Here is a 22092-nt window from a genome sequence, read left to right as displayed (position 1 = left end):
TGACAAACATGCACAATTTAAAAGATGTAGACCTCTGCAAAACTCCAGAACAACACAGAATCAGAACATTACAGGATAGAAATAGCCTAGCCTCATATACCAGAGGTCGGATTCCGTACCTTCACCATACAAGGAGGGGGCGGCAAGAGGCAATGTTATCATGCCAAAAGTGCTTTCTAGGACAAGACTCTTTTTTAAAAAACGAGAACACATACAAACACACACTGCCGTTACCTTTTGCATCACAGTTAGTAGTTTCCTGATCATCGTTGTCAGATATTTTATCCCTCGACACTTTAATAAGATAGAGGTGCCTTTCGCCAGACTTGGAACTAGATATTAAACACACCTGAGCTCGGTTCATGGCAACCTGGAAGACAGTCAAAGAGAGTCTGAAGATGTTGAGCACATTGGAAGTTAGTTGAATAGCCATGCTGTAGTCAATTTCATGGCTAGGTACAGACAATCGTTTTAACTTGTGAAAGTATTCCAAACTCAAGCTGAAAAGTGCCAGAATTTCTGCTGGTGCCGAATAAGGTTTATGTAAAATAAATAAAACTGGTGTAATTGAATCAGATAGCTGTCAACAGTTGAATATTATCCACAGGTTCCTGTTGCATGAAACCAAAGAAACTGGGCCCAAACAAGGGGTAATGTCTATAAGGCAGTCACCAAACACAGCACACATTCTTTTAAAAATAATAATACCAATTTCCCAGTTGTCATCATGTCCATATACACCTAATATCATGTACTTAGCAGGGGGGGTTTTAGACAAAGTGTGCCGTGTGAAAGAGGAGATGCAATAATTTGCTTACCTTTAACAGCATGGCTAACATGGTGAGCAACGAATCAACGTAGCCATATGTGTTGCCTTGAGAGTACAGCAGCGTCGACCGATGAAGCAGCAGTTTCAGTTCCTGAGCGCCACATGGAGAAAGTTAGATCGCACAAAGTCCTCTCTTCCATCTATTACTTTACAAACATTAACAATAGACTACTGGCATTAGAAGGGGACGCGGGTGGCGCTGTGGGTAAAAGCCTCAGCACCTAGGGCTTGCTGATTGAAAGGTCGGCGGTTCGAATCCCCGCGGCGGGGTGCGCTCCCGTCGTTCGGTCCCAGCACCTGCCAACCTAGCAGTTCGAAAGCACCCTCGGGTGCAAGTAGATAAATAGGGACCGCTTACTGGCGGGAAGGTAAACGGCGTTTCCGTGTGCTGCGCTGGCTCGCCAGATGCAGCTTTGTCACACTGGCCACGTGACCCGGAAGTGTCTCCGGACAGCGCTGGCCCTTGGCCTCTTAAGTGAGATGGGCGCGCAACCCTAGAGTCTGTCAAGACTGGCCCGTATGGGCAGGGGTACCTTTACCTTTACCTTTTACTGGCATTAGAAAGAAATTTGTCCCCCTCCATCCCCCAATGACTGAGGGACCAGAAAGAGAAGGATCTTTTTACTTGCAACAGCCACTGCATTTATCCATATAGTAAAGAAAACAGCTGAATTACAGCACAGCATCTTCCAAATAATTTAAACGCAGAAGAGGAATGTAAACAAGAAAGCTCATAATATTTGCTACTATTAAAAGGATTTATTTACTGGGGAAAATTTATATTTTACTTAGGAGACCACTGTAAGCAGATGAAAACATTAGCAGGATTTTAATCTCACTTGTAATGTAACAAGTAGTATGGACAATATGGATAGATATAAAATATAGACTATGAAATAATATGCAGTTGAAAACATTGACAAGAGGATCCATGGAGGAGTTGGGGGGGGAGAGACTCGAGAAATCTCTTTATATGGATATGTATTTGGTTTTGTTATAAATTTATATCTGTAAAATCAAATAAAAACGTGTTGTTTTTTTAAAAAAGGATTTGCCACCTTTCATTTCAAAAAGAAATAGCAAGGCGGTTTGTAAAAATGAAAGGAAAGGGTTAGTATTTTGCTCTGTTCCCATAAGGAGATGCAATGACTGTTGGCTGCAAACCACAAAAATCTGCCTGACTGCCTAGATCAGAATTCTCAAGTCACAATCTCAGTGTCAATGCAGGAAGTAGGAACAGATGTCTACAATTGTTCCCTTTTGTGTGCTTCTGGCTGAACAAATCTCATGCAGGGCTGAAGTGCTGGCCTGTCCACCTGGAGATGCTGAACTGCTGGGTGCGTGGCGACTGTGCAGATGCAGAAGGCAGCTCAAGCCGATCTCCACGGCAACCACTTCTGTACGTTAAGCAGTTGACATGAACTGCCTCAAGCAGCAGATCAGGTTCTTTCCTCTGAGCCCTTGGAAAACCACCCCAAATAAAAAGGGTCGCAGGCACTGTGGGAAGAAAGTGACCTAATCAGCCTAACAGAGTCCATGGATTTAAACCAGCCTCCTTATGGCAGGGCTGTCTTTGAAGATGGTTCTGAAACTTCAGCTTTGCTCACTGGGACAAAGACAGTTTGAGCATATTACACCGATCCTGGTGAGACTGCACCGGCTGCCAATTCAAAGTGCTGGTTGCCAATTCAAAGTGCTGGTTTTGACCTATAAAGCCTTAAACGGCTCAGGGCTTCAGTACCTAAAGGACCACCTCTACCTATTTAAACTGTCCTGGATTCTGCATTCATAATCTGAAACCTCTTCTTTGTGTGCCTCCTTTCATGTGAGGTCTGGAGAGTGGCAACACGAGAATGGGCCTTTTTTGTAGTGGCTCCCCATTTGGGGAATGCTCTCCGCCTGGGAAATTCCTTATATATTTTGTGGTGCCAGGTGAAAACATTCCTCTTCAAACCAGGCCTTTGGCCTTTTAAAACCTGTCTGTGGGAAGTGGGTTGGGTATTGTTTTGCTCTATTGTTTTACTGATTTTTAATCCAGTATTTTACTCTGTGAACTGCCCTGAGGACTTATGATGAAAGGCGGGATATAAATTTAATAAAGAACAACAACTACTACTCTAAGTCCCCTAAGGTAAAGGTAAAGGTACCCCTGCCCGTACAGGCCAGTCTTGACAGACTCTAGGGTTGTGCGCTTATCTCACTCTAGAGGCCGGGGGCCAGCGCTGTCCGGAGACACTTCCGGGTCACGTGGCCAGCGTGACATCGCTGCTCTGGCGAGCCAGAGCCGCACACGGAAACGCCGTTTACCTTCCCGCTAGTAAGCGGTCCCTATTTATCTACTTGCACCCGGGGGTGCTTTCGAACTGCTAGGTTGGCAGGCGCTGGGACCGAGCGACGGGAGCGCACCCCGCCGCGGGGATTCGAACCGCCGACCTTTCGATCGGCAAGTCCTAGGCGCTGAGGCTTTTACCCACAGCGCCACCTGGGTCCCTCTAAGTCCCCTAGAAGGCACATTAAACGAGTTTGGTACAGTGGACAGAGTGTCAGACCTGGGAAAGCAGGGTTTGAATCCCCACTCAGCCAGGACGCTCACTAGGCAACCAGGGACCAGTCACTGCCTCTCAACCTAATCTACCTCACAGGGATTGTGGTGAGAATAAAATGGAGGTGTGGCAAGAGAACCATGTCAGTTTGCATTTCTTAGTACAGAAAGTATTGATCTGATGTGCAGAGGATCCTTCCTATTCTACTTAATTCAAGAGGGTTCTGGAAACTTCCGGAAGCTTCTCTGTGTGAAGGAAACAAGTAGAAGGTTCCTGATGTTTGGGTTATTCCTTCAGAGAAAGCTGAGCACAGCTGGCTTAAACTGGTTCTCTTATCTCTTTCTGTCAAGGTCATGCTGACTATAAAAATAGGTCAGAAGGAGACTGGGTTTCACATTTTCTATCTCTCCTTCTGGTGTGGTGTTCTGTATATAGTGTTAAGGTTTAGACTTATTAAAGGTTATTGTAAGTTTGAGTTAAGTCTGCTGCAACTGGATTTCTTATGAACAGTGCCAATCCTGAATGTATTGGATTTGTGACCATTTGCCTTCAAGCAGCAGTAAAGCTCTGCTGGATGGAATACAATTGTCTCTGGTCTATTTTGGGGGAATCCTGCAACGTGTTTAAGTTTTTACTCTGCTAACTATACATTGGAATCTACTCTGGATCAATATTGAGTATAATTTTAGTGACAAACGACTACTCCTTGTTGCGCTCCTTGGAGAAAAGGTTGAGATAGGAATGCAATAATTAATAATAATAATAATAATAATAATAATAATAATAATAATAATAATTTATTTATACCCCACCCATCTGGCTGAGTTGCCCCAGCCACTCTGGGCGGCTTCCAATCAAGTGTTAAAAACAATACAGCATTAAATCTTAAAAACTTCCCTAAACAGGGCTGCCTTCAGATGTCTTTTAAAAAGAAGATAGCTGCTTATTTCCTTCACATCTGAAGGGAGGGCATTCCACAGGGCGGGCGCCACTACCGAGAAGGCCCTCTGCCTGGTTCCCTGTAATTCTCACAATTCTCACAATGAGGGAACCGCCAGAAGGCCCTCGGTGCTGGATCTCAGTGTCCGGGCTGAACGATGGGGGTGGAGACGCTCCTTCGGGTATACAGGATAAATAAAGTCAGAGACAGGCAGGTGGGCGGGCAAAGGACAGACGAACGCTTACTTGCTGAGCGGCGTTGGCATCTTGTGCCAGCGTGTCTGGGTCATACATGGGCTCGAGTGCTTCCAGGGCTTTCTCAGGCCGGCCCAATTGCTGCTGAAGGGTAGAAAGAGAGATCCTGGCATCCAGGTGCAAAGGGGCGAGTTCGACAACTCTGCCATAGCTCTCCGCCGCACGGTCGATGTAGCCCAAGGCTTTCAGGCACTCTGGAAAGGAAGGCAAAGAACTGCTGCCTCACTCAACCCAGCCAGATGGGTGAGGTACAGATAGCAAACTTTTATTACAATGGTACCTTGGGTTACAGACGCTTCAGGTTACAGACTCCGCTAACCCAGAAAAAGTACCTCGGGTTAAGAACTTTGCTTCAGGATGAGAACAGAATATGCGCGGTGGCAGCGGGAGGCCCCATTAGCTAAAGTGGTGCTTCAGGTTAAAAACAGTTTCAGGTTAAGAACGGACCTCCAGAATGAATTAAGTTCTTAACCCGAGGTACCACTGTATTTCCCTCCACTCCTGCATATTCTTATGTATCCATTTAATTCAATTTCTCCCTGTATTTACATTACACTGTTGAATTTATCTTAGTCCTGCTAGCTTGTTTTCACTTGTTTACATTTTCCAAACACTCCACAAAGATTTCCCACTCCTCTTTATATACTTGATCTTCTCGCTCTCTTTATTCGTTAGACCTGCTAGTTCTGCATACTCTATCATTTTAAGTTGCCAATCCTCCTTATGGGGTTCTCACTCACCCACTATTTTGGTGCTAGCAAAATCCAAGCTCCTATCGTTACATACAAAAATATTTTTTCCTGACATATGGGTACTTCTGACGTCTGCACCATTCCCAAAAGGAATGCCTCTGGTTTGGGGGGAAATGTTTTTTAAAAACATTTGTCATCTCATTATACATCCTTTCCCAATACTCTTTAACTATTTTGCATGCCCACCACATATGAAAAAATGTTCCTTTTGTTTCGTTACATTCCCAACATACATCCGATTCAGATTTGCACCTTATCTTGTTTTTTTTAGCTTTTATTAGTTTCTGGTTTTATGTTTTTATTCTGTTGTAAACAGCTATGATGCTTTTTTAGGAGACCAGTGGCATATAAATATAAGGATTAATAAATACCATATTTTTTGCTCTATAAGACTCACTTTTTCCCTCCTAAAAAGTAAGGGGAAATGTGTGTGCGTCTTATGGAGCAAATGCAGGCTGCGCAGCTATCCCAGAAGCCAGAACAGCAAGAGGGATTCTGGGATAGCTGCGCGCGCACACCCCCCCCCCCCCCACACAACCCGAAATCTGATTCGAGAGGGATTAGGAGAATCATCCAGAGTGTGCCAGTGAAAATAGGTTCAACAACACTGCCAAAAACCAAATTCTAGCAGCTAATAAACTTGCTGTTGTAAGTACCATATTTTTTGCTCTATAAGACTCACTTTTTCCCTCCTAAAAAGTAAGGGGAAATGTGTGTGTGTCTTATGGGGAGAATGCAGGCTGTGCAGCTATCCCAGAAGCCGGAACAGCAAGAGGGATCGCTGCTTTTGCTGCACAGCAATCCCTCTTGCTGTTCTGGCTTCTGGGATTCAGAATGTTTTTTTCTTGTTTACCTCCTCCAAAAACTAGGTGTGTCTTATGGTCTGGTGCGTCCTATAGAGCGAAAAATACGGTACATAAAATCCAATCATTATAAGGTATTAAAAGGAATGCTCCGAGAGAAATTGCTTTTCTGCAAGAGACTCTTGAATCTATCCAGGATGGGATCTTTCAGCCTCACTGTGAGTCTTGCCACCCCTGAAATCAGCACCCCTAGTATTAGGGTCCCCAAAAAAACAGCCACCTTACCTTCCACTACGAAATGCAACCCATCTAGTGTGTCAGAAGAGATTTCTAGCAATTTCAGCAGCGTTATTACCTGCATGTCGGAGCCAAACAACTGCCAAATTGTATCTTTCTGAGCACACCAGGGAACTCAGAAGGGGGAGTGCAGAATTGTATTCTCCGACATCAAGGAAGGCTTCTGCAACATCGAGATACAAATCTCCCATATCCTCGGGATTCTGCTCCACTAGTGTGGTCAATAGGAGCTGCCAGAACGACAACAACAAAAATCAAGCACAAAAAAAATCAAAACGAGAACATTCATCGTAAACAGATACATATAATAAAAGGATCGATTAACTGGATTTCTAATTGAAAACATTAAATGCAGACTAAACATCCCAACCATATATTGAAGCATCCCATTCTCCTAAAAACCAACTAATTTTTAAAAATGTCATGAAAGGACCCTAATTATTTAGGGGAGGACTGGGGAACTTTTAGTTCCTCCAGATGCTACAGGACTACAACTCCCATCATCCCTAACCATTCCCAATGGGAACTGGCTAATGGGAACTGGAGTCCGACAACATCGGAAGAAACAAAGGTTCCACAGCCCTGATTTAGGGCTGACCACTGGTCCTGTTAGCTAGGGATGATGGGAGTTGTAGTCCCAAAACATCTGGAGGGCCCAGTTTGCCTATGCCTGCTTTAGGGTATGGCAAGATGCACGCTTTTCTCCAGACATTTTCCATAAGCAGGATGATGGATTCCTGTAGGATCCGACCTCTCAGATGGACAAAACGCCCATGTGGCGAAAACTATCCAGTGTAACTTTGTTTGAAATACATCCTTCAAGCCTTTCCAAAGAACCCTTGTTGAGGAAACCATGATACTGGAAGAGGGGGATTTGAGCCAGGGCACCTACGCTCCCCCAAAATGATGTTGGACACAAACTCCCTTCACCCCCAGACATCATGGCCAAAGGTCAAGAGGCCCGGAGGGCGGCAACAGGAGAACGGGGCCTTCTCTGCAGTGGCTCCCTGTCTGTGGAATGCTCTCCCCAGGGAAGTTTGCCTGGCACTTGCATTATACACTTTTAGGCGCCAGGCAAAAACGTTCCTTTTTAACCAGGCCTTTGGTTGACCTAATTTACATCCTATGCCCTTTTAAAATGTGCGGAGCGGGGGGAGCGGCTATTGGGTTGTTGTTTTTATTTTGATTATGTATTTCATGGTTTTATATTTTGATTTTATTCTGTGAATCATCCTGAGAGTCCCGAGTACAGGACAGTATATAAATTCAATAAATAATAAATTAATAATAATAATAATGGGAGCTGGATTCCTACAAAAGCAAATGGATCAGAGGTCGAATGATAGGCTTTGACCACATTTCTATGGCTTAGACTTGTATAGCTGGACTAGGAATGAGCCATAGCGCATATGGTGCAAATATTCCCAATGTCGACTTACATTCTAGAACATTCATGCTAATATCCCTTGACACTACAAAGCTATAAAGGCTATGCATTATTATAGCTCATGGACAGAACCTCACCGCCCCCCGCCTTTAAAAAAAAAATCTCTTACAAATCATTTTTTAAAAATCCAATTCATGAGCTCAAATGGACTTTAGGCCTCTCCTCTTTTTAAAAGCAGTCCCAGAATGCCCCATGACAAAGTGCTAGCAAAGCAGAGGGAGGGGGAGAGTGATTTGGCAAGAGGATAACCTTTACAGTGGTGCCCCGCAAGACGAATGCCTTGCAAGACGGAAAACCCGCTAGACGAAAGGGTTTTCTGTTTTTCGATGCGCTTCGCAGGACGAATTTCCCTATGGGCTTGCTTCGCAAGACGAAAATGTCTTGCGAGTCTTGAGATTTTTTTTCGCTCCCCACCCCCTTTTTCTAAGCCGCTAAACCGCTAATAGCCTTTTAGCAGCTAATCCGCTAATCCCTTAAGCCTTTAATAGCCGCTAATAGCCGCTAAACCGCTAATAGCGCTAATCCGCTAATAGGGTTGCTTCGCAAGACGAAAAAACCGCTAGACGAAGAGACTCACAGAACGAATTAATTTCGTCTTGCGAGGTACCACTGTAGAAGCAAAAAAACAACCCCACCCCTGTCTTTACTGTAACTTCGTTGGAATCTCACTGACTCCCAAGAAAACCTCTCTCTGTTTTTCTTTATTCACTTTTGGACTTACATTGAGAGGCTCCAAAATGTTCAGGTGCACCAAGCATACCATAAGTTTCACCGTGATGTCTATGGGAACACCCTCAGGTATGGAACAGGTAACCTTTTCTGCAACTAGAAGATAATAGCAGGGTTTTTTTCTAACCAGCATGGTATCGTTTACAAGTGGGACCTAGGTTATATTTCCAGATTACCCCAATCCTTCACTTGGAGTTTCTACTACAACCAAGCAGTATATATGCTTTGTTAAATAACCAATTTAAAAATGATTTTGCTCTTAGAGTACATGACAAAGTCCAGTCAAAACACTGATTTGGGATGGAGGGGAGAGGGAGAAACAGTTCAAATTTGTTATTAATAACATGATTATTAACTGGATTTCCTATCTATCCCGCCATCCCATGGCAGCTGAAAGTCAGTATCCCAATTACATAAGGCAAGGTTTTGCATCTGAAGGCAGCGCAGGAGCAGATCTCACATTTAGCTGGTAAACTGTGACGCCTGTTTTGCGGCAACTGAGTTAGTTAAAGGGAAATATCAGAAATTGAAGGACACTGAAATCCAGAAGGGTAGCTAAGTCACTGAAGGCGCTTGAAATAAAATTTACAAATGAAAACAACAAACAAACCAATAGTTCTTTCCTGCAAGTGCTATAAGGGTCTGATCTACTGCTCTAAAAACAGGATATCTCCATAATATAATTGGGCTTGCAATTCAATTTCCATCCCCCCCTACTCAAATAATAACAATGCTTCATCTAGCAGATGGAAAGAGTGGCCAGAGGAATCTTTGCCTCCAGTACAGATGTGCTGCCAAGTCGCTCGTTTTCCAAGGCATTTAAAAATAAAGGCAAAATGTGAACCGACGCCATGCCATTGTGAATCTAGTGACATTATCTTCCAAGTCACACCAGAAAACCAGAATACTTGGGGAGATATCGGTGCAGCTCACTGAAGAAAGAACCGATACTGTACCTTGATTCTCTGAAGAATCGTTTGGTCCCTCTGTCTTCTCCAGTACAATTCCTGAAAAATCTGTAATGACCTAAAAAAATAGAAAGCAATCATTGACATTTGAAAATAAAACCAGCTTTCCTGGGGCGGTGGGAGGCATAGGAGGGGGGGACGACTTTTTAACATAAGGCCACCAGAAATTTACCTGGACAAGGGTAAGTGAGCTTGGGGAAGGGGCATAGCTGTCAATCGTCCCTTATTTGGAGGGGAAAGTCCCTTATCCCAGCGCCATGTCCCGCTGCTGTCCCTTATTGATGATGTCCCTTAAATTTCCCGGGTTTCAAAGGAAGCAGCTCCCCTCCCTCCCTCCCTGCTGGCGCACGGAAACGCCGTTTACCTCACCCCGTTGCGGGGATTCGAACCACCGACCTTCTGATCGGCAAGCCCTAAGCTCTGTGGTTTAACCCACCCGCTACCCGGTTAAGGCAGCACAGGAGGTTACAATAGTAAATTGGTTTTATTTTGGACACATTGCATTAATTGTTTAACGTATTGCTTGCTACCCGGCATCTTGGATGGCGAGTGTCAGGTACATACACATCATATGCATAAAGCACTATTATACTGCTTCAACCATCCTGGAGAATCCTGGGAACTGTAGTTTGTTATAGGCTCTGACCTCTCAGAACTACAATTCCCAGCATGCTTAACAAATTATAGTACTCCGGATTCTCCATGACTGTTGTATAATAGTGCTTGAAAGGTATGGAGCGAATGTGACCCCAAGACCCTAAAAAAGTGGGGGTATGGTCTGAAGGAATGCAAGGCCACCAATTTTCTGGAGCCATGCAAGTATGAGTCTGGCCAGTACCTGGATAACTGGCCACCTGGGAGGCCCACCTAGCTGCCTTGGACCCCAGGACACAAGAAAGGTGGGGTATAAATGCAAGGACAGCTATAAATTTTGCCCCTTCCAATATGCAGGGCTAACACAGCTAGCCCTTACAGGAAATTAATTTAACATGCTTACGGCCAAGGCTTTATCATACTGTTTGTTGGAGATATACAGCTCGGCAGCTATATTGACATCTTCCATGGATACGAGGTTCTGGTGTTTACCAAAGGCTTCTTCCATTATCTCAATAGCAGCAGTGATGTCATTGGCCTCGTAATAGCTCCTATGGGAAACGGCAGTAAGGTAATATAGTTAAACGCAGGTCATAATTTGTTTTAAAAATTAAAAGAAAACATATAAAGTCGTTAAGAGAATTTTCTAGGCAAGCCGTAAAGCAAAATGCCCCCCAGTCCAAAAGACCTATCATGTGTTCGTGCAAAGTATATGGAAGTAATGTTAAAATGTGTCCATCTTTACCGTTTGTGTCCCGAAAGGTAGGTAAAGGGACCCCTGACCATTAGGTCCAGTCGTGACCGACTCTAGGGTTGCGGCACTCATCTCGCTTTATTGGCCGAGGGAGCTGGTGTACAGCTTCCAGGTCATATGGCCAGCATGACTAAGCCGCTTCTGGAGAACCAGAGCAGCGCACGGAAACACTGTTTACCTTCCCGCCGGAGCGGTACCTATTTATCTACTTGCACGTTGAAGTTCTTTTGAACTGCTAGGTTGGCAGGAGCAGGGACCGAGCAACGGGAGCTCACCCCGTCGCAGGGATCCGAACTGCTGACCTTCTGATCAGCAAGTCCTAGGCTCTGTGGTTTAACCCACAGCGCCACCTGCGTCCCTTATAGGACGGTGTATAAATTGAATAGATAAATAAAAATAAAAGAAATGTGGTGACCATCTGCTTCTGGTCCCCAAACCACATTTTTATTCCTCTTCGATGTAAGTATCTTGCCTACATGCAATTAGCCTTGAGATTATTTGATTAACTAACAAAGCTGTTAACCCCCTGCCCCTATTTTATCATCAGTACAACCCTGTGGGGTAGGCTCGGGCTGAAATGTACCAAGAGGTCCAGCATTGCCCACTGAGCTTCCTGGCAGGCAGAAAGTTTGAGCCCTTGACCCCCAGATGCTCTGGAACCCCAGTGCCACCCTGGCTCTCAGGAGTTTTATTGCAAACAGTCAAGAGCGGTTCCTGATGATCTGAGAAGTTGGCATTTCACTAATTTCTGCAAATTTCCATCTAATGGTTATGACTTTAGCAATATCCATTTCTTTTTGCGTGGGATTAGCCTTCTGTATAAAGCCGTCTCCCTTAAAGCTCATTTCTATAAAACTGTCCCCACGCCAAAGGATCAGGGCATGGTTTTAGGGCACATGGCCCAGTCTGGCCCAACTCTGGTCAGTGCCCGGGCTGGGAGACAACCTGGGAGTCTCATGTATTCCTTGGGTTCTATTGTGCAAGAAATCCGACATGTAAATAATAAAGAGAACCATTCTGTTCTAACACCCTTGCACCCTCTTGCCATTTATACCTTATCAAATGCTATTTTCTTCCTTCACCTCTTTCCTGCCTTCCTGGTGTGTCTCAGTCCCAAAAACTGGGGTCACCCTTGTTTGCCTCAAGAAGCACACACATTCTTGGGACAGCAGCACCGATGAGATATTTTGCCTCGGCATGCTGTAAAATGTTTGACTAAATGCTTACTTTGCCATATCCCTAGCCAGATGCATAAAGCGATCCCCATCAAAAGGAGTGAGAAGATTTAAAATGCGTCTGTAGCCATCCATCGCCAGTTTATGTTCTCCCAGCTGCTCATAGAGACTCGATCGCTCCCACAAGTAACGCACATTGGTAGGGTCATACTTCAGAGCTATAAAAATAAGAAGAGGCATTATTATATTCAATAATATTATAATGATGATAATACCAAAACTAACATAACAAAACAATCGTAGTAATATTTTATTATTATTATTATTACTATTCTTACTACTACTACTACAGTTTTAACAACTCTGCCAAGACAAACAGATACAAAATCAGACTTTTACAGCCTGAAGAAACTGTTCTCATTATTTACTAAGTGGAAACACCAATTTTCAGAAGCGCTATACCTCTGTGTATCAAATGCTGTGAGCTCACAAAGGCATCTGGACTTGTCTCCATTGGAAACAGAATTCTAGGTTTGGCAGACAGATTTGTCTGATCCAGCAAAAGACTGGATTCTTAGGCTCCAGTGCAATTTATGGCAGGTGTTTTTTCTTTCTCACACAGGTAATATTGCATCTCTTTGCATCACTATAATCATCTTTCTTGCTGTATTTCATTTTTTAAAAAAATTAGAAATAAAGGTTTATAGAAGCCAGTGTGGTGTAGTGGTTAAGAGCGGTAGTCACGTAATCTGGGTAACCGGGTTCGCGTCTCCGCTCCTCCACGCGCAGCTGCTGGGTGACCTTGGGCCAGTCACAGTCTCTCAGCCCCACCCACCTCACAGAGTGTTTGTTGTGGGGGAGGAAGGGAAAGGAGAATGTTAGCCGCTTTGAGACTCCTTAAAGGGAGTGAAAGGCGGGATATCAAATCCAAACTCTTCTTCTTCTTCTTCTTATAGAAGAATGCTGACCCACTAGAACACGGTCAAGTTTATTTTTAAAAATAATTTTGATTAAAGATTTTCTTGATTTACAAAAGTACATGCATTGTCTCCTTTTTCAGGTTTTAAGAGTCTTTTCTACAGATCAGTTATATTTGTTGTGAGACATGATTGTTGCATACAGTATAACGTTGGGGAAGATGCGTTGTGGTTTCAAACTATCATGCAGCCTATCAGTAATTCTTGAAATTATGAAGTTGCTATCAAGGATTAGCTCTCATGGGTCATTTTATCAGAACACCAAGAGGAATGATTTGATGGTGTCATGTGACTTCTTAGCTAAACCAGCTAAGCTATTAAACTAGCTTGAATATAAATACATTGGGTGTGGTTTACCCCTCAGCAGAAGCCTTGGAAAAGGACTTGCTTGTGAGACATGGCTCCCCCATCTCACTTGTGCATTCCACACACACACACCCCACACAACCCGAAATCTGATTCGAGAGGGATTAGGAGAATCATCCAGAGTGTGCCAGTGAAAATAGGTTCAACAACACTGCCAAAAACCAAATTCTAGTAGCTAATAAATTTGCTGTTGTAAGTACCATATTTTTTGCTCTATAAGACTCACTTTTTCCCTCCTAAAAAGTAAGGGGAAATGTGTGTGCGTCTTATGGAGCGAATGCAGGCTGCGCAGCTATCCCAGAAGCCGGAACAGCAAGAGGGATCGCTGCTTTCGCTGCACAGCGATCCCTCTTGCTGTTCTGGCTTCTGGGATTCAGAATATTTTTTTTCTTGTTCTCCTCCTCCAAAAACTAGGTGCGTCTTACGGTCTGATGCGTCTTATAGAGCAAAAAATACAGTGATGCAAAACAATCAATAGCAGAAAAGAAAATGCAAGTAAAGGATGTTCTATTTCTTAAAAATCCATTTCTTTACCTTTTCCATAGCAGAAGATAGCCTGCTTAATATTGTCTTGCTCAAGAGACATTTCAGCTAGCCTAACCCACTCTTCCGTGTCGCTGGGGTTTAAGTGAGCAGCAATCAATTCAAACTGCAAAGATTTCTCCATGTCTCCTTGGTCTTCATAAATCATGGCAAGGGTTGAGAATGGTTCATAAGCAAGAGGTGCTGCTCAGATTAAAAACAGAAACATGTTAGCATTTTAAAGAAACTCACCTCTCTGTATAACATTAGTACATACAACCAGGACTGAGCATATTCTGCAGCTGCTCAAACATTCTTTGTCTACTAATTTGTTTCTGAATGCAATTCAAAGTGCTGGTTTTGACCTGTAAGCCAAGGTGTGAGACTCAGAAAGTATCTGAAGGTCTTATATACCGTAATATATATATACCGTAATATACCGTATTTTTCGCTCTATAAGACACACTTTTTCCCTCCTAAAAAGTAAAGGGAAATGTGTGTGCGTCTTATGGAGTGAATGCAGGCTGCGCAGCTATCCCAGAAGCCAGAACAGCAAGAGGGATTGCTGTGCAGCGATCCCTCTTGCTGCTCTGGCTTCTGGGATAGCTGCGCGAAGCCTCTTCAGGGCAGGGGGAGCGTTCCTCCTGCTGCCCTGAAGAGGCTTTGCATTGCTTTCGCTGAAGCCAGAACAGCAAGAGGGATCGCTGCACAGCAATCCCTCTTGCTGTTCTGGCTTTTGGGATTCAGAATATTTGTTTTGTTTTGTTTTCCTCCTCCAAAAACTAGGTGCGTCTTATGGTCTGGTGCGTCTTATAGAGCGAAAAATACGGTGCCTGCCAAATTGCTAAGATCATCACCTGAGGCCCTGAGGAGTTAAGTGCTGTTACACTCAGGTGCTGTTTTGCAGCATTTCCTCTTCTGGATGCCCAGCCTTGAGAAGAAGTGGTTAATTACCTGTGACGACCATTTCCCAAACCTGTTTGCTTACATTATTTTCTCTTTTTTTGCACCAGATGAAAATATTTTGTTTACCTTATCTCAAAGCAACATTTTAATTTGCTGTTTTGTGCTCCCTTTTGAAATGTTTTAAAGTTATCGGTCACTTCGGATTTTGTTTAGATTGTGATTTTGTTTCAAATAAGCGTTGTTAGCTACCTGAAGACCATATGGTTGAAAGGTCGGATAAAAATGTTTTTGACAATAAGTAGTTCACAGATTGGCCTACAGACGTGCATTATAATATGGCAAGGCAACCTAAGTCAGTTCCTGTTTCTTATCCTAGAATATATGACTAAAGAATATACATAAGAAGAAATCTGTGTAAAGTCAATTTAAAAATTTGTAAGGTTGTGCAGAAAACTCGCCCCCCCCCCAAAAAAAAAATGCACACACACCAACTAGAGGTTTTGAACTCAGTTTCTTCTTAAGGTAATCTCTGGGAAAGGTATCCAATTAAATATAGGAAGCTATAGTCAGAAAATAAAATTGAAAAGTCCTAGATTATCTGTAGGTGCTCACAGCATGCTACTGATAATCTCCTTGGATCCTAACCAATATAATTAGGTAAGCCAATACAATATATGCTAAACAAAGAAAGATGTTCAAACACAGTACAGTGGTACCTTGGTTTACGAACTTAATCCGTTCCGGAAGTCCGTTCTTAAACCAAGGTGTGCTTTCCCATAGCACCGGGGGACTCAATTTACACTCAACAGGAAGTGGAACATGTTCTACTTCCAAGGCAAAGTTCACAAACCAAAACACCTACTTCCGGGATTCCAGTGTTCTTAATCCAAGTTATTCATAAACTAAGCTGTTCTTAAACCAAGGTACCACTGTATCTGCTGCTAATGTTTACACTCATATACTCTGCACTTTATGTATTAAATTTATTTCATTGGTCTTTTCAAGTTGTCGCCAGTTCAAAAACATCACTCAACAATACCTTGTCTTATGATTTCCATGCACATCAGAATAGCTTCTTCATGCTCGCCTCGAGCAAACCTGATGTTTGCTTCACCCATGAGGCCTCTAAGGGCACGGGGCAATTTACTGCGGGGGCGCTTTTCCTAGTAAAAAGATTAACAGTTTTTATTTCAATAAGGCGACTAGACACGAGTTCAACTTGCATTATGTTGCAACTTGCAATGATATGTACGTTATTCATTTCCTAATAAAAATGGTGCATGAACCAAGAGTATCCCTTAAATTGATTAAATTCTGGTATTTTGGTCTGACGCCATAAATTACTCAGAAAACAAAACAAAAATTTAGGGTGATTCTCCCCGCCACCAGCCCCACCTTAATCAGACTCCTGCAATCAGCATTCATTTCTCAAATCGTGAACGTATCAGGCTCAGGGGATATGTTAAATGATAAAATTTCCATTGGGAAATTAAAATTAATAACTGTGGCCTGACCACACCTGAGTCATACGCAACAATTAGTAGCTTCAGGGAGGGGAAATGAGAATTCCCCTCAGAATATGCAACGAATTCAATGGAGCTGAAATGACTGTCAGAATACATGTCCAGTAAAACAAAAATATATACAACCGTTGTGTGAGAAGCCCCCTTTCATCTCTTGTGGACATTTCTCGCTGAATTGGGGTATCTCTTTCAAAGTGTAACTTTCTTCACTGCTTTTCAGTGATAGCCAAGTCCCCTGGAGGTTCTTCAGTCTGAAAACACTTGCCTTCATCATTTTCTTCGTCTCTCTGTTAAGCACCATCTCCAGGGCAAAAACATCTCCTGCTGTAGGCTGTTCAGAGATCTCTTCGTCTTCATCCTCTTCTTCCTCATCCTCTTCTTCCTCTTCATTCTCTCCCATCATAGAAGCAAAAACTCGATGGACAGATTTGCTGACTCCATCCGATGTCTCTTCTGGTTGGGAGGGTGAAAAGGTTACAAGGTTCTCCAATGAGAAATCATGCAAAATTACCTCCTCCTCTCAGCAATCTTTCCCTATTTAAGAACATTTTCTTCTTCTTCTTTTTTTTAAAGTTGCACAAATTGACTGTAACTGACACTTCCTACAATCGGCTGCCATCAATTCCACAGACTTATGGAAGTTATTGAAAGTGCCTGTATTTGGGGAAATTGCCACATTGCATTCGTGTAGGTCCTACCACGCCAGGGCTAGGAATATGGGTAGTAGTTGAGAATAAATTGCTCCCTTTGCTTGAAAAATATTATTTGTATACAGCCTGAGCCATTAAGACCTTTTCAATAATTACAGTGGGATCAGAGGGCCCACTGATATATTTTCTAAGTCTGTGAAAATAATGGAGAAGCCAATTACAAGAAACAGTGATTGAACCAACAAATATCTATTTCATGAAACGGACCATACTTTTCCGTGCATAAGACTAGGGTTTTTTTACTGAGAAAAATTATGTTTAAAATAGGGGGTTGTCTTATACAAGGGTAGTGCCTGGGGGGACGTGGGATTGGTTGATGCCGTGAGCCGGAGATGGTCTGCAGCGTGTTATTGGTGTCTGCAGCAAGGGGCGGGCAATAGGCTGCTTCTGCCGGCAAGGTGACAGATGTTAGGAGGCTGTTGCGATGTGCGCGAGTCTTAGCTTTGGCCAGGCGGGTGAGTGATTTTGGGCAACCCCCCCCCCCCAAAAAAAGCTCAACAACTCTCTGCAATCTGGGTAATCTCTCCCCATTTTCTTAATTTTTAGTCCCCCAAAATAGTCTTATACATGGGGGCGTGTTATACACAGAAAAGTACGGTAACAAGATCTTTTGTGACTGAATCTCCAAACAATCTGGTTCTATGGATCACTTTTGGCTATAGTCAATAACAAGTAACGCCTTCTTCACCAGTAGCTGAAGACAACTTGGCCCCTGAAAGCAAGCCTAAGAAGACCTAGCCCCACTCCGGTCTTATAAGAAAATCAGTGAATACTCTGGAAGCATCAAATGCTGTAGTGTTGTTGGTTAAGGGTTCACGTAGAAGTATTCTCTGCTACACACTGAACAGCAGAGATTGAACCTAGGTGCTTTTGTATACAAAGCATGTACCAGCAAACCTTGTTTCTCTCACACAAATCATTATAGGGAAGCCAAAAACAAACCTTGACTATGGATCATGATTTGCTTGGAGAAAAATAAACCATAAGAACTGGCTGGTACATTAGTCTAAGCCAGGGGTTTGCAACCTTTAAGACAAAAAGAGCCACTTGGACCCATTTCCGAAGAAAAAAAACTGGGAGCCGCAAAACTCATCATTATAAAAATAACTTTTTTGTCACTTTTTTATTATTTCTTTGCTTGACCCCTCAGAATTACTCCTCCTCATAGAAATAAACGTTAAATTAACAAGTTATCTTTTTTTGTGTGTGTGTTCTTCACTCCCCTTCAAAACAGTGACTAGCGTACATGCCCCCTTTCAATGCAGTGACCAGCGTACATGCCACTTACAATGTAGAGGGGGGGGGGGAGTGACGTCGGGACGGTGCGTGACTAACGCACGCACCTCCCCCATGCGACGTCACAGCCAGTACAGCGCCCACCACAGTGGGGAGTGTCGGGGCGCACAATGCGCCTCCTCCCCTCGCTAGTATCCGCCCCAGAGCCGCGGCAAAGGTGTAAAAGAGCCACATGCGGCTCTGGAGCCGCGGGTTGCTGACCCCTGGTCTAAGCAAGCTGCTCCTAGGTTTGTTCTCCTGCTCGCCTAAAGGAGAAGCAGAGCAGGAGAGCTTGCACACTCAATATTTTGCTTAACAATGCTTAATGTTACACCTAAAAGCTACCACTGAGCAGGTATGGCATTTTTAAATCCTTCCAGTTAAACATTTCGTTTAATATGTACCTTCTGCTTCATTGTGACCCTGAGGTCCAACAGATGGTCCTTGTGCAGATGTAGAAGGAGCGTCAGGATCTTCTACATTTTCTTCAGTAAGTGCGTTTTCTCCATCCTATAAAGATCGGCAAAATGCGATGAAGAGAAAATATGAACTTTATAACATTACCGTCAATATGGAATGCAGTTCCAAAACAATTTACCTGCATAGGCGGTGGAACTGATTGTGGGCAATTAGACTTTTGTTTGCTGTTGTACAGAGGGACGCGGGTGGCGCTGTGGGTAAAAGCCTCAGCGCCTAGGGCTTGCCGATCAAAAGGTCGGCGGTTCGAATCCCCGCGGCGGGGTGCGCTCCCGTTCTTCGGTCCCAGCGCCTGCCAACCTAGCAGTTCGAAAGCACTCCCGGGTGCAAGTAGATAAATAGGGACCGCTTACTAGCGGGAAGGTAAACGGCGTTTCCGTGTGCAGCTCTGGCTCGCCAGAGCAGCGATGTCACACTGGCCATGTGACCCAGAAGTGTCTCCGGACAGCGCTGGCCCTTGGCCTCTTTGAGTAAGATGGGCGCACAACCCTAGAGTCTGTCAAGACTGGCCCGTACGGGGCAGGGGTACCTTTACCTTTTACCTTGCTGTTGTACAATTGAATCAAGGATTGTTATTCAAAATTAAACTGAAACTCATTTATCAAAGGTGTACATTGCACATGCTGGAGTAAATTGTTACATTAAAATTGTGAACAAAAGTTTGTAGTGAACTACTTCCAGGAAATATATATGGGTAAGACATACACATTTCCCTTTTCCACCTCTTTCATTGTATAGTTGCTGGGGTTTTTTGCTCCCCAGAATAAATCATATAAGCTTACGTATCACTAGTCTTTAAGACGTTTGTATGAATGTAGCCCTACAATTTTTTAAACACACATTATTTTACTCCACTGTATATCATTAAAAACTTCTACACTCATTGCTTTTTTCTGGGGGGACACAGGGGTAGGCATACCCCTAAACATTTTGTGAATCCAAGTTTGGCCTCATTGAGGGGCAGTACTTCAATATGAGAAGGAAAATGAGAGTACCCCTAAACTATTTTTAGAAAAAAGTACTGTGTACACTAGTCCAGCTAGTTGCCTAAATCTATGTGAAAAAAATAACATGAGACTTGCCACACAGATTTCTGTTTCCAAGACAAAACCCATATGCTTGAGATCCAGTCCATTATCTTTGATACATGCATGAATTGGTAGGCATCTTCCTTCCCCTCTTAACCAAAAGTTTTTGATCCTAGAATACTATATTTGCTTCTGGACAGTGTGTTGTGTATTTTGTCTTTTCAGCATATTGAATTATTGCTATTCATATGTATATCTGTATGGGGAATATCTAGTTACCTTTCATCCCCCTCCCCCTCCCCCCAGCAGACCAGTTCAACTACCACTTTTTATCTACTTTAAAAATTAAAACTACATTGACCACTTACGCTGGGAAAAACTGGAGGCTCATTTTCTGCTAGACTCACTTGCAACAAACAAATCAGCACAGACCATTACCCCATGTATTGCACTCAATACAGAGTATCATAAACAGTGCCTTTTTTTCAAGGTTTCCCTACTATTCAGTTATATTATCCTAAAAAGCCAGTACCCAACAGCTATCACTTTGCTTGTAGTCAGATAAATAAGGTACTTCAAATTAAATCACCCCGTTGGGGTGGGTAGCTGGGCTAAAAGCAGGTGGTAGTAATCAAGTCACTTAATGCAATCAGAACTGTGAGTGAGTGTATTTTTCTAATCCTTTCAATGTGTGTTCCTAGCAGATGAAGTGGGATTTGAAAACCACTGTGTAATTGCCACTACAAAAACAGGAGTCGTTATCCCAAAGTACAAGTGTGCAACTTTGTATCTGTAATGCAGATAATTAAAAAAATTATGATGGGTACAATGCATTTCGGGAAAATTTATAATCTATCTTAAAAACCATTGTAAACAGCCAAAATCCGTTCAAGGGATTGGAATAACACTTGGAAAAGATTTGGATCGTTATAAAAGATGCAGGAGGAAATGAGTACCAATAGGACCCACAAAGCAGAAGAGGGAAGTCCAGGAGATTATGTGGAATCTTGTTTCTACATTTTATGTTGATTTGCGATTGTAAAAATTTAATTTGAAAAACCCACAAATAAATAAATTTACCCAAAAATCATCATCATCATCATCACCCTTTCCCCACCCCACCCCCGGTTTTTGGGGGGCGGTGGTTTCGCGGGGTTTTATTGCAAGGCTTGCTTGCAAACGACTGTCTGCCTTGAGTAACTTTAAAAGTTCCCACGATAGCTGAAAATATTGAGGGAGGGGACTCCGGGATAGAAGCGAGGAGTTCACCCCGCCAAAAAAAACCACACCCCAAGCAAAAAACGAGAAGTGAGCACCATGAACCCCTTTCTTTCTCCTCAGCTGCAAATGGCGGGGGGGGGGGTGTCGTGAAATCTCACCTTCCTCTCTCGGCTTTTGCGCTCTTCCCTGCGCCTCTCAAACTCCTCGAAGGAGATTTTCCCTTCCAGGTACTCGATAAGTTCGGGGCTGAACCCCGACATTTTCGCAGCGGTGGAAGCAACAATCCAGAAAGCCTTGTTTCTGCAAAGAGCGAATAGGCTGGGGGAGTTATTAATGCGAGGGACCAAACGGTCCGGCACTTAAAATACTCCGGGCTGAAACAAGGAAGGACGCCGGCGACTGTCTGCGCATGCGCCACTACTGCACGTGAAGGCCGTCGTTTCACGCAGTCTTGTAAACCTGCGCTAGGAAGAGAGAAAAGGGCAGCTTTTCTCTGCCCTGGGAGGATGGGAACGTCAGTAGCATATCGTGATCAACGTTTATATTACTGAAGCATGGTGTTTGGAAGAGAATGGCCACCTTTTCCCCCTGGGCAGAAATGTCACACGCTGTGGTTGTTGTTGTTGTTGTTTAGTCGTGGAAACAGAGAGAAACCAAAACTGATAGATCTGTGCATCCTTTGCTATGCGTGAAGAAGTAGGAGGAGGAGAATTTGGACTTGATATCCCGCATTTCACTCCCCTTGTTGTTGTTGTTTAGTCGTGTCCGACTCTTCGTGACCCCAGGCACCAGAGCACGCCAGGCACTCCTGTCTTCCACTGCCTCCCACAGTTTGGTCAAACACATATTTGTAGCTTCAAGTACACTGTCCAACCATCTCGTCCTCTGTCGCCCCCTTTTCCTTGTGCCCTCCATCTTTCCCAACATCAGGGTCTTTTCCAGGGAGTCTTCTCTTCTCATGAGGTGGCCAAAGTATTGGAGTCTCATTTTGAGCGTCTGCGC

The 22092-nt window shown here is 43.5% G+C and overlaps 1 protein-coding gene across 2 annotated transcripts in view; it reads right to left on the bottom strand.

The window, feature by feature from the left end:
* Positions 1 to 21478, bottom strand: part of GTF3C3 (general transcription factor IIIC subunit 3) — a 28655-nt gene extending 7177 nt beyond the window's left edge. The window contains exons 1-13 of one of the 2 annotated variants that reach the window (XM_083407808.1): positions 21249 to 21478; positions 18769 to 18874; positions 16645 to 16832; positions 15896 to 16019; positions 13963 to 14154; positions 12138 to 12303; positions 10560 to 10707; positions 9551 to 9620; positions 8587 to 8690; positions 6477 to 6648; positions 4558 to 4760; positions 819 to 920; positions 235 to 370 (exon numbers count right to left, since the gene is read on the bottom strand). In XM_083407808.1, the coding sequence (XP_083263934.1) occupies positions 235 to 370; positions 819 to 920; positions 4558 to 4760; positions 6477 to 6648; positions 8587 to 8690; positions 9551 to 9620; positions 10560 to 10707; positions 12138 to 12303; positions 13963 to 14154; positions 15896 to 16019; positions 16645 to 16832; positions 18769 to 18874; positions 21249 to 21350 (1813 nt within the window). In that variant the 5' untranslated portion in view covers positions 21351 to 21478. Of the gene's footprint in view, positions 1 to 234; positions 371 to 818; positions 921 to 4557; positions 4761 to 6476; positions 6649 to 8586; positions 8691 to 9550; positions 9621 to 10559; positions 10708 to 12137; positions 12304 to 13962; positions 14155 to 15895; positions 16020 to 16638; positions 16833 to 18768; positions 18875 to 21248 lie in introns of both variants that reach the window. The other variant, XM_083407807.1, reaches the window with a different exon arrangement.
* Between the last annotated feature and the right edge of the window lie 614 nt (positions 21479 to 22092).

This window comes from Podarcis tiliguerta (assembly GCF_965153285.1).
Source record: "Podarcis tiliguerta genome assembly, chromosome: 1".
Lineage (NCBI taxonomy): Eukaryota > Metazoa > Chordata > Lepidosauria > Squamata > Lacertidae > Podarcis > Podarcis tiliguerta.
Note: the sequence above shows the minus strand (reverse complement) of the source record. Positions and strands in the feature narration are given on the sequence as shown.